Consider the following 14080-nt stretch of genomic DNA (forward strand, 5'->3'; position numbering starts at 1 on the left):
AGAAGAGTGAGAGAGAGAGAGATAAGAGAGAGCCCGGAGCCTCCTCCTTGAGTTTTCCTCCTTCCTCCCTTTTTATACCTCAGCAGCTCCTCTTTCATGATTCCATATGCCTTGAGAAGACCCCTAAATTAAATTAATGCTAGTCACCATTAATTATGCCCCTTTAAAAGCATGACCATTCCTGATAACGTATGGCCTTGGGAAGATGATCCATCATATCTTCATTTAATATGTGACCAGGTTATCCCTTTGAGAGAGAGAGCCTGTTCTGACAAGTCACATCTTCCATTAATACTTGACAAAGTTTAATAGAGAGATAATACCATTTCTAAAAAGTCACATCCTTCTGACAAGGCATGGTTCTTGAGAAGATCTCAATAAGACCTTTCTTGATATGATATGACCTGACAGAATTGAGCCACCGAGCCGATTGGAGGCTGGGCTGTGCCGAGTGGAACTGGCAGAACTGAGCTGACTGCTGAGTGGGCTGAATGGCAGTGCTGAGCTGCCGAATAGGAGTGCTGGACTGCTGAACCGAACTGAGCTGAAGTGGGCTGCCGAGCCGAGCCGAATGGCATTGCTGGGCTGCCGAGCCGAATGGCCTGAATGGAGGGCTGCCGAGCCGAGCCGAACTGACTGCCGAGCCGGACTGAGCTGAAGTGGCCTGCCGAGCCGAATGGCAGAGTTGGACTGCCGAACTAAAGGGGGGACTTGGGCTTCCGAGTGGGCTGAACACCGAATGGGCCGAGTGGGCTTAATCCTAGATGGGGGGCTATAACACCCATAACAATAAACAAAAATTATTTTTATTTTCTTATATTTTTCAGATTAAATTATCCACAAACCAAATAGGTGAATTTGGGTCTCCACTTGCGAACCATGGTTGTTATTACATTTTGTTGCCAATTGTGTTTATAAGCTAATGTGTCATTTGTTCAATTTTTTGAGTCAAAGTGTCCACTTTTTTTGCTAGCTTTGCTACAATTATGTAGAACTGGAAAAAAAACTTCATATACTTGAAGTTGAAATTATCTGCAGTAGCTTGAAAAATCTTCCTTAACATGATAGAAAACATCGTACAGGGTGTTATTCTTGTTTCGATTTTGATCTGGCTCCTATTCTTGTCAGGTAATTAGCAAGCTGGAACGGCGAACTGCTGCTTATCATGGCCATGCCATTGCAGGATGGTTGCGTTCTTGAAGCACGCAGAACCTTTACTCAAAGTTACAATAGTTCCCCGCCGAACGGCCGGCAGCACAGGGATTTCCTCAATATGTGCCAAATGAAAACCTCTTGTTAACCAATAATTAGATTCTGCCATGGTGATTCGATGTTCTATATGCTTTTCCCAAATGCTAATATGTCATTTTTCTTGGTAATGTAATTCGGTATGGCGATAACTTGCCATAATTACATCCTTACTAATTTCTAGACTAGTTTTAGTGACTAAAGAACACAAGATATTAGATTCTACAACACAAGGATTTGTACAACCAGAGGTTGTCTATAGTTTATATTATTATCGACATACTGTTATGATCCACTGCATTAGGCTTTGCAAAGGCACCATAAAAAAAGTCTAACTCTAGACACTGCATGTTCTTTGCAATATCATCGGTTAGTGTTTGTCGATAAGAAAACTCACGGTAATTTGCTTGCTTTCAGGTATTCTTGGGCAAGATCTCTATCGAAAGCAAATGCAAAGGTGGTGGAATTGATCGAGGAACACAAAGGATCAGGTTGCCCAGATTGCGTAGCTGCACCCATTCAAGTCAGTCGAACCAACGAACTACGATAAGTTTGTTCGAGGTTTTGAAGACAATGACAACATGAGCAAGGATGCCTCCGAGGACGAAACAGTGGTGGAGGATGAATTAATGGAGTTACCTATAAGAGATGCTGAAGTATTCTGGAGTAAATACAAGTGATAATCACCATTATTTCTTAAAATGAAAACCATCGGGTGGGTAGAGCAAATAAAGTCTTCAAAATTCGCATAATCCAAAACTTCTAAATCAAGGTTTATTCATATTGTTGTTAGCTTGTCCCAGTCACAAGAAAGGCTTAGAACTTCTCGACTGAAAGAGCTTACGATCCAAAATTTGAATGTCACAAGACTTCGACTTGGAAAAAGAGGCATACTTCTCAAGCAGAGGACTTGACGGTAGCGGCATTGATGATGTCCACAAACTCCGGCTGTGAAAAAGCAGAAGAAAATGATCGGATTTAACAGAAACAAGCAGCAAATTTCAGCTTCGCTTTAGAGCATGAATGCTAATCCATCCAAATCAACAGCATTCACAGGGTTGTTACTTATTAGAAAGACAGATTATTATGAGGACAAACACAGGGTTTATCAACTTTACACAGCAATGGGTTACGTCCAGTGTTTGGCTGCATATTGAGGGTGAGCATCTGCAATCCAAAGTCCATAAACCAAACCAATATGAAAATTTCAATTTGATGGTTTATTGGTTTGGTTTCAATTTAACAACTAGCTAATTATGGGTTTCGGTTTGGTTTTGATTTAAGGTTATACAAATTGTAAAATCAAAGGCTTTTATAATATGTATACCAATATATAGATGAATTAGTATTAGTATGTTAATTAGTACAGTTTGTTATTATTTGGTATATTCAGTAATCAATATAATCATTAAATTACCATAATATTAATATTGTTATTCTCAAAAGAAATCGTTCTTGAAAGTAGTTTTTGATTGGTTAGTATGCATTTATTTTGCAATTTACGGTTGCAAACAGAAGAACATCAAAACCAAACCAAAATGGTTTCGATTTGAATTTTTCAAACCAAATATTTTGATTTGGTGTAGATTTTTCTTATCAAACCAGTAAGCCAAACTGCACCCACATCTAGTGTATATAGATAGCTGTATGGATTTAGTTAGTGAGCTAACTTGTAACCGATACTATTACTGGTTAACTATTGCAAAAGCCATATGACTATTTACTGAAACTAAAGCTTAAACCATAGGTGGATGCTAACAATCAAAGAAAGATACAAACCTTCAAAGAAGCCCCTCCAACGAGAAACCCATCAACATCAGGCTGTGCTGCAAGTTCCTTGGAATTTGCTCCATTTACAGAACCTGCGGGATTTCATGTGTGCTATCAATCTGACACATAGAACGCAGACAAGGGTAGGAAAGCTAATTGAAACAATGATTGGACCAAAGACAGAAGCAAAAAAGGAAGAAAATGATGGGAATGGTTTTAATTCACTGTGATGAATGCAAAGCATAAAAATTTTGGTGGCAAGAAACAGGGAAATCATGTTAAGAATGTGTTGTTTACCTCCATAAATGATTCTAGTTGATTCTGCAACTTCGGTGCTTACGTTTTTCTGAAGCCACTTTCGTAATTCAGAGTGGACCTAAGAATCAAGGGAGCTCATTATACAAATGATCTATTTAGAAACCAAATTAAAAAAAAAAAGAACATAGCTTGGCAGGGGAAAAATTATCATCGGTGAGACATTTAGGCATCCAACATTTGCAGAGTACAAATAGTACACAAGCTTTTGGCTGGTAATCTGTTATCTAGAGAACTTAACAGGAAACTTATTAACATGGCTGCAGAAATTACCTCCTGAGCCTGAGCTGGAGTAGCAACCTTTCCAGTTCCGATTGCCCAAACTGGCTCATATGCCACGACTACATTGGTCCAGTCAGAAATCCGTTCTGTAAAATTGCGAGCAATAGAAGTAACTTAGAAATAGAAGTGCATTCTGTATGGGTAGTCCATACTTCACTAGTAGTTAAAGCAACAACAATAAAAGGATTCTCTTTTTTTTTCCTTTTTTTTTCTGAGATCACAACTAAAGGAATTTGTTACGCATCACTTGGGAATGAAGCTTGGTTTCCTAGGTATATGACATTTTCAATTTTGGAGAACAATCTTAATTTTCTTCAATCAAACATATGTACTATATAAGCATCTGTAGCTGCAATTAAGAGTAGAAAGGTTCACTGTATACCTGAATTTTCCTGTACACAGGACGTCTTACCTTAGTTTTCAACTTTTTTAAAAAAATTAAACGAGGATGAGAAACTCACTATGCTCCACATCAAAGAAGAACACAGATTGCTAATTCATGAGATTCAGATTAGATAACTACAACTTTTAGTGCATTATAATCAAAGGGTGCTCATTGTCTTGATTAGAGCTGATGCTATAATTTATCATTTGAATCACATAGATTATATTCTGCAGTTCTATAATCCTTTTATGGTCTTGGTGCATGCCCATAACTTAATTGAAGACCTTTCTGCTCCATGTATAATCAATAAGAGTCATACTTGAAAGTAAACAAGACCTCACACAAATCATGTTTCAAATAAACTTGGCATATCCTATTCCTGATAGGGCTCATCAGGCTTGTTGAGCTTGAACTGATCAAACATGTTGTAAAGAAAAAATGTACAGAAAGGGCAAGGAGCTTTTGAACCTATGTCTGTCTAATCTTTGTCAAGTAGTGTCACAAAACTGGTGACTGATCACCTCAGAGAAAATATGGAAACTTATTTTAAAATCGCTAATGGATAAATCACGCTACACAATGAGAACAACTAAGCAATAAAAAAACAAATCTTAGTTTGGACATTTGCTAAAAACACAACCAACAAATCTGAATAACAGCACTATAAATCATGCAGAGTACCTGCAATAGCTTTCGTTTGTGCAGCAACAACCTCCATGGTGGCTCCCGACTCACGCTGCTCAAGTGTCTCACCAACACAAGCGATGACCTTTAAACCTTTAGAGAGTGCGTATGCAACCTTGTCTCCAACAAACTAAGCCAAGAAAACAATGAATATATATATACATTAGAAGAAAACTACTGTAGCAAATTTATAGACTTTCTAAGACTTGAACCAGTTGCATCTAAGTGATAGTAATAAGTAAAAGATTGCAAATCAAAATCTTCAACAGTATTCAGCCGAATGTCTCTATATGTTGATGTCAAGAAAACCAATTCGTAAGTCATAAATTGAACTTACAAATAAAATTTAATTCAGAATTTGGAGTATTTCACAGCCTTTTTATGATATAGATACCCTCTGCTAGTCCACTCTCCAAAGGAAAATTACCTCATTTGATTCACCCAACAAAGCCCTTCGTTCAGAATGTCCAAGAATGACCCAAGGAATGCCAAGATTTACAAGCATCTCAGCACTGCACAAGGAAATCCAAACAAATAGAAAAAGAAATCAGAAAGGACTTGTCTCACAAAATAAGGAACCTTGTTTTATTTTTTCCATTCGTAGATCATAAATAACAAACAACAGTTTATCTCTTCCTTCAAACAGTGAGATTAACAATTGTACTCAACCAAGAAAAACAGAATCTTACCTGATCTCACCAGTGTAAGCACCACCTTTCTTCATCCAACAATTTTGTGCCGCAACGTGAAAATCAGATCGCAATGAACTTTTCACAAGAGGAAGAAATACAAATGGTGGGCTGACCACAACCTCTGCATACATGATAAAAATACAAGGATTAATATATTTATAAAGGTTGTCTGTATGCTATATTCACTTACAAAATAATTACTAACTTATAGAAAGCATCAAGACTAACATGCTACAACACCACCAAGTCATTATATTTGTCTAAGAATGGTGATGCTTGGGCTTCAGAATATACAGTCAATTGAAGATAAAGATTGTAATCACGTGTAAACTTAGGGGAACTACAATGAATTATACAGGCAATGTTGCTTACAGACTAATCGCACACTCAATTTTCATTGTCAATACAACCACAACCAAGAAATAGGTCCAATCTATGGTTATACTGGTCAAATTCAATTGTTGACAAGACAGCCTCTCTATGATCGACAAACTCTATGGTCAATCAAAACGGAAAGGCTTACACTCCATTACCATCCAAATAGAAAGCAAGTATGGTGTTGTTTCCAAACAAACTCTATGATCGACAGAAAGATTCATAATCATACCAACAGCATCAGATGATGTAACTTTTCCATCATTCAGTGTGGTGACAATTTTCGTCACCTCCTCAACCGTCCCATTCTGCAGACACAAAGGTCAACAAACAACACAAATTTTCACATTATCCCATAAAAAAAGGTGATTTTTTTTTTTTCAAATCGCGCAGTAAAGAGCACATGGTAGTAGAGGATCGCAATGAATTCATCCAGGACTGACAATTTGTGAATACCGAGAGACAAAACTAACTAAAATCGAGACAGATTCAAACAAAATCAACCAGTCAAGAAACCAAACAGATTATATAAGGAGATTGGTAAGAAACACAAATTTTCGACCACGCACCGAACCCAAAACTATTAGCCAAAATCAAAACTGAGATACCAGTGCAGCAAAGATATGATCCCGACCTATCAAAAATAAGAACAAGGAGCGGCAAAATTCTGAGATTTTGCATTTCCAGTTTCTGCAACGAAGAACATGGAGATTGATAAGGATCATACAAATCGTACACAAAATTCACAAACTATTAGCCAAAATCAAAACAGAGATACAAGTTCAGCAAAGATACGATCCCGATCTATAAAAAATAATAACAAGGAGCGATTACGCATTTCTAGTTTCCGCCGAGAAGGGCATGGAGATCGATAAGGGCCATAAAAATCGTACCACGCTTCGGGACTCAGAAACTATTAGGCATTAGCCAAAATCAAAACTGAGATACAAGTGCGGGAAGGATTCGATCCCGATCCATCAACTATAAGGACAAAAGAGCATGAAAATTCGGAGGATTACGCATTTCCAGTTGCCGCCGACGAAGAACTTCCGGGCCATTGTCCGCAACCAGAAGCTTTGACGACGAAACCTAAACGAGATCTTCGTCTCTCGAGCTCGAATCGAATCACGATATATAAACGGCAAAACCGAGTGACTAAATTACGATTTTGCCCCCTCATTTTTCTGTCGACGACCGATCCGATCAGCGCATCGGCACGAATCTTGAGATCTGACTCGGTACAAATCCCGGGTCGAGAATTTCTAGTAACTGATTTTGAGGAATCAGCGGAGCCCACTGGACGAGATCATCAAAACCGGAATTCGATGGAGTCCTTTTACGTCGCACCCGACTAGTGTGCCGGCCCATTCAAAATGTCTCGTAAGTGGGTAGGCCTCCATGATGGGCCGTTGGCCCATTATATTTCAAGCGACGTCTATGACAATGACATTGTCGAATAGAAGTGTTGCCCTAACAATCCTTCAATCATCACTTTCTTCTATAAAAAGGTGGAATCTGCCAACGGCCCCACACGATCGATCCCACGACCATTTGTGAGAAGGTAAATCGAAAAACTACAATTGATCACAACGCAGGAGGATATTATCTCGCTTTGCCAGGATTCAAACCCTTTTCAACCATCACTTTCCCTTTTCAACCATCACTTTCGCTCTATGGATTAGGTCAACCAAAAGGATCAATATATATATATATGACTTCGCCATTGTGGCAATCTCTTCGCGTTGGACCGACGAAATAAGAATTGAGTGATAAAGATATTTAATCTTTTTCTTTTTTCTTATTTCATGAGCGTTTGATCTCACAAGGTCTTGTAGATTTTTTTCCCTTTATGTGTTGTCTTAATATTCATTCCAAGGCCCCCAAAATTCTCACACATGTTAGCTTTGAACAAGTTATCTTGTTCTGATGAGAGCACCACCTCTTGTGTCAAGCCAACCATGAGAAAAATTACTAACAGGTATGCTAATAGTCTAGTAGCATATTATTGTTAAAACTAAAAGAGAAAAATATATATACGAAGATAGACCAAGCAACCTGCTGATCTTTGGAGACTTTGCCAATGTTCCTCAAGTCTACTTTATTATCTTCAATGCCAATCAGTACATGAACCATTGCCTGTCATGAGTAATCAAAATAACTTATCTTGATAACAAGGACATTGACAGAATCTTGTACTTGGTTCTTGTTAAGCTTGATGTGTCCATTGGTTCAGCAGGAGTGTAACTAGATCATCCCTCCGGTCGATTACAAGCAACAACGGGGAGAACTCGTACGCCTAAAATCAAACAGACCGCTTTCTTGCTCATGCATAAGGCACACTCCTTGAAGATAATCGTCCGAAAAGATATAGAGACTTGAAAAGTACTTAAAAAGAAAATTAAAATTACACGAGAGGTAAATCCCGACAAACCACTCTTACACTCAAGTTAAGTTTTACCTGAGGAAGAAGTTTAATGATTTGAAAAAATTAGAATTGATGTGTGCATATTTATGCCTATAGGTATGAACAACCTTTTATAGAGTTGATCTATGAAATATTAACGTTCGTTTAGGAAATATTCTAAAATATCCGTTCTAGTTTTAGAAAGATTCTGATCGTCTATATCTTTTGGGGATATTTTTCTATTTTTTCGAAAGAAACAGTCTTAGGCTCCCCTAATTGCGCAAGCCGATCGACTCTTAAGATTAAATAGACTTTGAGATCGAGACTCGAGGTCGAGATGGGGTCAGCGTGTGATGCCGAGTGAATGCCGAGTCCAGAACTCGAGATTGAGATGGGATCAGCGCGTGATGTCGAGTAGGTGCCGAGTTTGTAACTTGAGGTTGAGAGTAAGGCCAAGATGGAGTCGAGATGAGATGCCGAATAAGCACCAAGGTCGGAACTCGAGTTTGAGACTCGAGACTGAAATAAGATCGGCACGATACTAAGTGAGCGCCGAGACTGGTTCCGACGTGCCCCCACCTTACCCGGTCAGTCTCCGACTCCTTCTGAATCAACCACAACGACCATGGCGGGGGCAGCGCTGCCTTCCGGTTGATATCCGGCGCAGCGGTCAGCGCCAACGTGGCCACGCCGCTCTTCCAACGCGACGACCTCGCTTGCCCCTCCTCCGCTTCCTTCGAGAGCTCCTCCTCGTTCGCCTCGATTCCCCTGCAGCCAGTTGTCGGGATCGTTCTCCGGTGCTATCCACAACTTCAACTCCGGCCCCCTCGATCGCGACTTCCACTCTGCCACCTCGATCGCCGTCCCTCCACCTCCTCCTCCTCCTCCTCTGGCCACAATTATCGCACTCTGTCCCAGCGCGTCGCCGACCTCCAGCGGCGCAATCTCCTCCGCCGCATCACCAAACGCATAGCCCGCGCGGCCTCCAAGTTCATTTGCATCGCACAAACGCCCGAAGCCAATCCCGGTTCCAGTCCCTCGAAGGAAACACCTCGGGCCACGATCGCTGTCAAAGGAGCCGCCTATCCGGACTCCTCCACCGAACCCAGCAGCAATTCGACCACCATCCACAGCAGCGGCAACGAGCACATTAACTTCGAATCCATTGCGACGAATCCGACTCGTACGACGGCGCGAACGCCCACGCGCATTGAGCGCAGGGGAAGGCCGGCGAGGACCGGACGCACGTGATCGTGTCGGAGCAGCACGGGTGGGTGTTCGTCGGCATCTACGACGGCTTCAACGGCCCCGACGCCACCGAATACCTCCTCGCCAACCTCTACAGAACCATCCAGAAGGAGCTCAAGGGGCTGCTCAGGGACGACAAACCCCAAACCGGAAGCGGCCACCAGGTGCTCGACGAAATGCCCGACCCAGATATTTCGCACCCAAACAACAAGTCCGCCTCCCGCGGTGGCGCGGTGGACCACAGGGCGGTGCTGAAGGCGCTGTCGCGGGGGCTGAGGAGGACGGAAGAGGGGTTCCTGCATATGGCCGACAAGAAAGTGGCAACCAGCCCAGAGCTGGCACTGATGGGCTCCTGCGCGCTGGTGATGCTGATGAAGGGCGAGGGCGTGTACCTGATGAACGTCGGCGACAGCCGCGCCGTGCTCGCCCGGCGGGCGGACCCCGACCTCTGGAGCTTGGTTGCAGGAGCTGAGGGAGGAGACGTTGAAGTATCTCGAGTCCTACGACGACGAGGAGCTGGTGGCGCTGCAGCTCACCTCGGATCAAAGCGCCTCCAACGAGGCAGAGGGAAGGGATCGTTGACGAACAGGTTGTTTTTTTAATTTCCACAAAAATTAAAAGATCTTCTGTTATTTTTATTATAATAAAAAAAAATATTCTTAAAATATATATTTTTAGCAAACTATTTTTATATTATTATAATAAGAATTACTCTAACGTTGGAGAAGAAAATTTAAGATATAATCTTTTAATATTTTTTTTCAATATATATAAATAAATATATATATTAATTTACCCAGCCAAAATGGAACAATGCGCTGCTGGAGGATCGACTACAAGGGCTACTCGCCGTACATCACTTGCAATCACTTCCTCTGCTACCACAAAGTGGGGCCCAAGGACAAGTACCTCATCCTCTCCTCCGACGGCCTCTACCAGTACTTCACCAACAAGGAAGTGGTCGCCCAACTTGAAATGCTCCTCGCAACGAATCCAGACCGCGATCCGGCCCAGTATCTTGCCCAAGAAGTCTTCTATTGGGCCGCCGACAAAGCCGGTATTCCAAAACATAATCAATTAGAATTTAAAAAACCTTAAATCATAATTAAACTTAATTTTTTTTATTTTTTTGTGATAATTATTTTCTCAAAAATAGTGATGATTTTCAGGAATGGATGGAGAATCTTCGTATACTCAATGAATCAATTTTCTCTTCAATTTTTTTTATTTAATGAAGTATGGTGATTAATTAATAAGCATTTATGATAGGAAGGATTATTTATGAAGTAAGTTGTTTAATAAGCATTTATGAGGTAAGGTGTTCATATTATGGTTGTCTCATCTTTATCACTAGAAATCATTTTATGGGATAGAAAATAAGTAATGCAATAAGGATTATTTAATTATGCCTCCAAGTTGAGAGTTATTTTTTAAAGATATTTAAAATTAAGAAATCTAGTTTTAGATTAGTTTTATTAAGAAACTCATATGCAATTAAGGAATAAGGTGGGAGGGAATGATAAATAAGTTACATAAATGGCCTAAATTTCAATTTTGATTTGATTCATTTAACTTTATTTTTCATGAGAAGGTGGTAAAAGAAAAATAAAGAAAAAAAATACATAAGGACAATTTAAAAAAAAAAAGCAAAATGATGTAACTACCATCAATACAAATAAGTAAAAGAAAAAAACTTTCCATTTGACTACTTTCCATTTTCATCCGATGTGCAAGGAGATTGGTCTTACACATCTTGTATATGCGGATGATCTCATGTTATTTTATCGGATGAGTCTTCTATGCAACATTTGAAGGATTGCTTGGATTTCTTTGGGGAGGTATCGGGTTTACAAGCTAATCCGCAAAAATCATAGATTTTCATGGCCGATATAGAGGCTACTATCAAGACTCAATTACTTCAAATTATGGGCTTTCATGAAAGCTCCTTTCCCTTTAGGTACTTGGGCATTCCCTTAGGGGCGGAGAAGCTTTATATTGTCAATTATTGGCTACTTTTGGATGTTATCACTCGAAGGATTAATGTGTGGCCCAAGCACACATTATCTTATGCCGGTAGATTGGAATTGGTGGGCACGGTTCTTCAAGGTATGGTATGTTGTTGGTTATCTATGCTACCAATTCCAAGTGAGATAATTGAAAAAATCAAGACTATTTGTGGAAGTTTTGTGTGGTCTTCTAAGTGACCTCCTATCTCTTGGTCTAAAATTTGTCTATCAAAGAAGGATCGAGGCTATGGTCTTCGGGATCTCCACACATGGAATGAAGCTTTGCTAAGTAAGATACTTTGGGATATACAATCTCGGAAGAATTCTCTATGGGTGAATTGGGTGCATCATCATTATGTTAAGAATGCAGATTTTTGGACATGGAATGCAAAGCTTTCGGATTCTTCTCTAATTAAAAGACTTACTGAAATCCGAGACAAGATTGTCCATAGCTCGAATGGTGTGGGGAGGGCTCATATGGCTATGATAGATTGGTTTGTTGATGGGAAAAAAGGGATTTCTAATGCTTATCATTTTTTCATGCCACGGGGTTTGGAGGTAGCTTAGAGTCCGGTGGTGTGGAGGCCGGAAGTTATGCCTAAACATCGGTTTGTCTTCTGGATGTTGGCAAATGGGCACTTAAGGACCAAAGATCGCGTGGAATATGAGTCTAACAAGTTGTGTGAGTTATACTAACTTTATGAAGAAACCAACCATCACTTGTTTTTTGAATGTCCCAAGGTTTGTGAGGTATGAGGCAAGGTCAAGCATTGACTTGGTATTGGATAAAATTTAACTTCTTTTGAGGAGATGCAGCAGGTTCTTGGCCAGCATTACAAGAATGAGCAATGGAAAACCAAGGCGTGTTACCTCGGCATCTCTAGCTTGATATACTATATATGGAAGACACGAAATCGAAGGCATTATCCCGGATTTTGATTGGATTTTTCGCAAGGTACAGGTCCATGTGTATCGGTTTGTAGATCTCAAGTCACGGTAGCATCCAAGTTGCCGGTGGCTCTGTTCCTGAGATGAGATTGGTTTTGTGGTATGTAGTGCTTTGTATAGCCCGTAGATGAGCATGTAAGTGTTGTGATGTGTGGACATGTGGGGCTATGGTGTCTTGGTGTTGGTGGTGTCATGAATTTGATGTAGTTTCTTGTGTGATGGGTCATATGTGTATGCTCAACGGTTAGTACTGTCTGGGCTATGATGCTGGTCTTTTGATTGTACATTTGAGAGGTCTAACCTCTCTTATTTTATCTATATAATATAAACCATTTTTCAAAAAAAAAAAAGTAAAAGAAAAAAATGTTAGGTTGGACATCATCTGAGAGCACCACCGTATAGTACCAAGTATAAAAAAATTATTTTATTTTTATCCTAAATACTAAATCCTAAATCTTACGACCTAAATTTTAAAAAAAAATAATTTTTACACTTAATGCTCACAGTAGTGCTCAGGGATGGTGCCCAACTTATCAAAATCCATATAAGATAATCTCATTCACTTCCCTTTCTTGTTCTCTCCCCCATAAAACTTAACCTATAATGTCCAATGATTTCATAATAAGTCTTTATTTAATTTTTTCAACTCACAAGACTTGCATTTGATTGCTGTCATTCAATATTGAGACTATTGGCCTGGAAGGAATCATCTCTGCACTGCTTGCAGTGCTCTGTGTGTGTCACGGGCTGGACAACATCCAGCACAATAAGGCTTACTTATTGCTTCCATACTTGCATAAAAGGCCATTGCTGGTTGACAATTGTAAGTTCAGACCTTTATATTCCAAAATACCTAATCAGGTTTTACTTTTCATTACAGCAGCTAAGCATTATAAACAAGATTCTGAACTGAGAATTTACCAGTGCAAGTTTCTGAAAAGGCACCATGAAATTGTGTTGAATCCAGAGGCAAATTACATGGTAATGTTAGAAGAAGTGTAACCTTATCAAATTAGACCACCTTCCAACCTACTGTTCAGAAATACCCTTTTAAAGTCTCAACCAGCTAACTGTCAAAACTTTGTTGGACCACTGCCTGATCAATTAAAGTTTGATCCCAACAAAAATGCATTTCATTTCAAAGGGGAAAAAAGAAATCTTCCAACAGTTTGCAGAAAACTCACAAACAAGCTAACATCATCATTGTGTCTGTTGTTAAGATAGATTTTTCTCAAAGCCTGTGCCTGTTCCAATCAAGAGAGATAGATGCAAGGAGTAAAGACACTACCAAATAAAGAAAAGGACACAGCTTTATGGATCTCAGATCTATTCACCAACTCTTTGTGCAGTGATTCTATACATTATTATTATTATTATTATTATTATTATTCCATTTGCAGATTTGATTACCAGAGAACTCAGAATGCATGGCACAGAGATGAGACGAGCAATGGAGTTTCATCATGAAGTATTTAGACTTATGAATCAATAATTTTATTAATAAGAAAGCATCATAATTCAATGTAGATAGCCATACCTTCATACTTCTTCCTAATAAGAACATTAACAGGGTTGGAGTAGCTTATGATACATTCAAGTGAATCCATCTGCACTTACCTCAGAAGCGTAAGCAGCATGTCTTAAAGATGAACCACTGGCTTTAATCTTCACAAGATCTAACCAGCAATACGTTCAGCATCAGAGAGTTTGCAATTCGATTTAA

General features: G+C 39.8%; 1 protein-coding gene and 1 pseudogene across 1 annotated transcript; one reads left to right on the forward strand and one right to left on the reverse strand.

Annotated features, from left to right (window-relative positions):
* Positions 1-1915: 1915 nt before the first annotated feature.
* Positions 1916-6849, reverse strand: LOC141831515 (triosephosphate isomerase, cytosolic). Its single transcript, XM_074718884.1, has 9 exons — positions 6771-6849; positions 5984-6059; positions 5374-5497; positions 5112-5196; positions 4682-4814; positions 3607-3701; positions 3316-3394; positions 3028-3110; positions 1916-2196 (listed from the first exon to the last, which is right to left on the reverse strand). Exons 1-9 carry the CDS (start codon positions 6807-6809, stop codon positions 2146-2148), a joined length of 765 nt encoding a protein of 254 aa, XP_074574985.1. The 5' UTR covers positions 6810-6849; the 3' UTR covers positions 1916-2145.
* Positions 6850-8764: 1915 nt separating this feature from the next.
* LOC141832600 (putative protein phosphatase 2C 4) lies at positions 8765-10501 on the forward strand (annotated as a pseudogene).
* Positions 10502-14080: the final 3579 nt, after the last annotated feature.

This window comes from Curcuma longa, chromosome 7 (genome assembly GCF_044706935.1).
Source record: "Curcuma longa cultivar G26 ecotype Majalengka, Jawa Barat chromosome 7, ITB_CL_G26_1.1, whole genome shotgun sequence".
Taxonomy (NCBI): Eukaryota; Viridiplantae; Streptophyta; class Magnoliopsida; order Zingiberales; family Zingiberaceae; genus Curcuma; species Curcuma longa.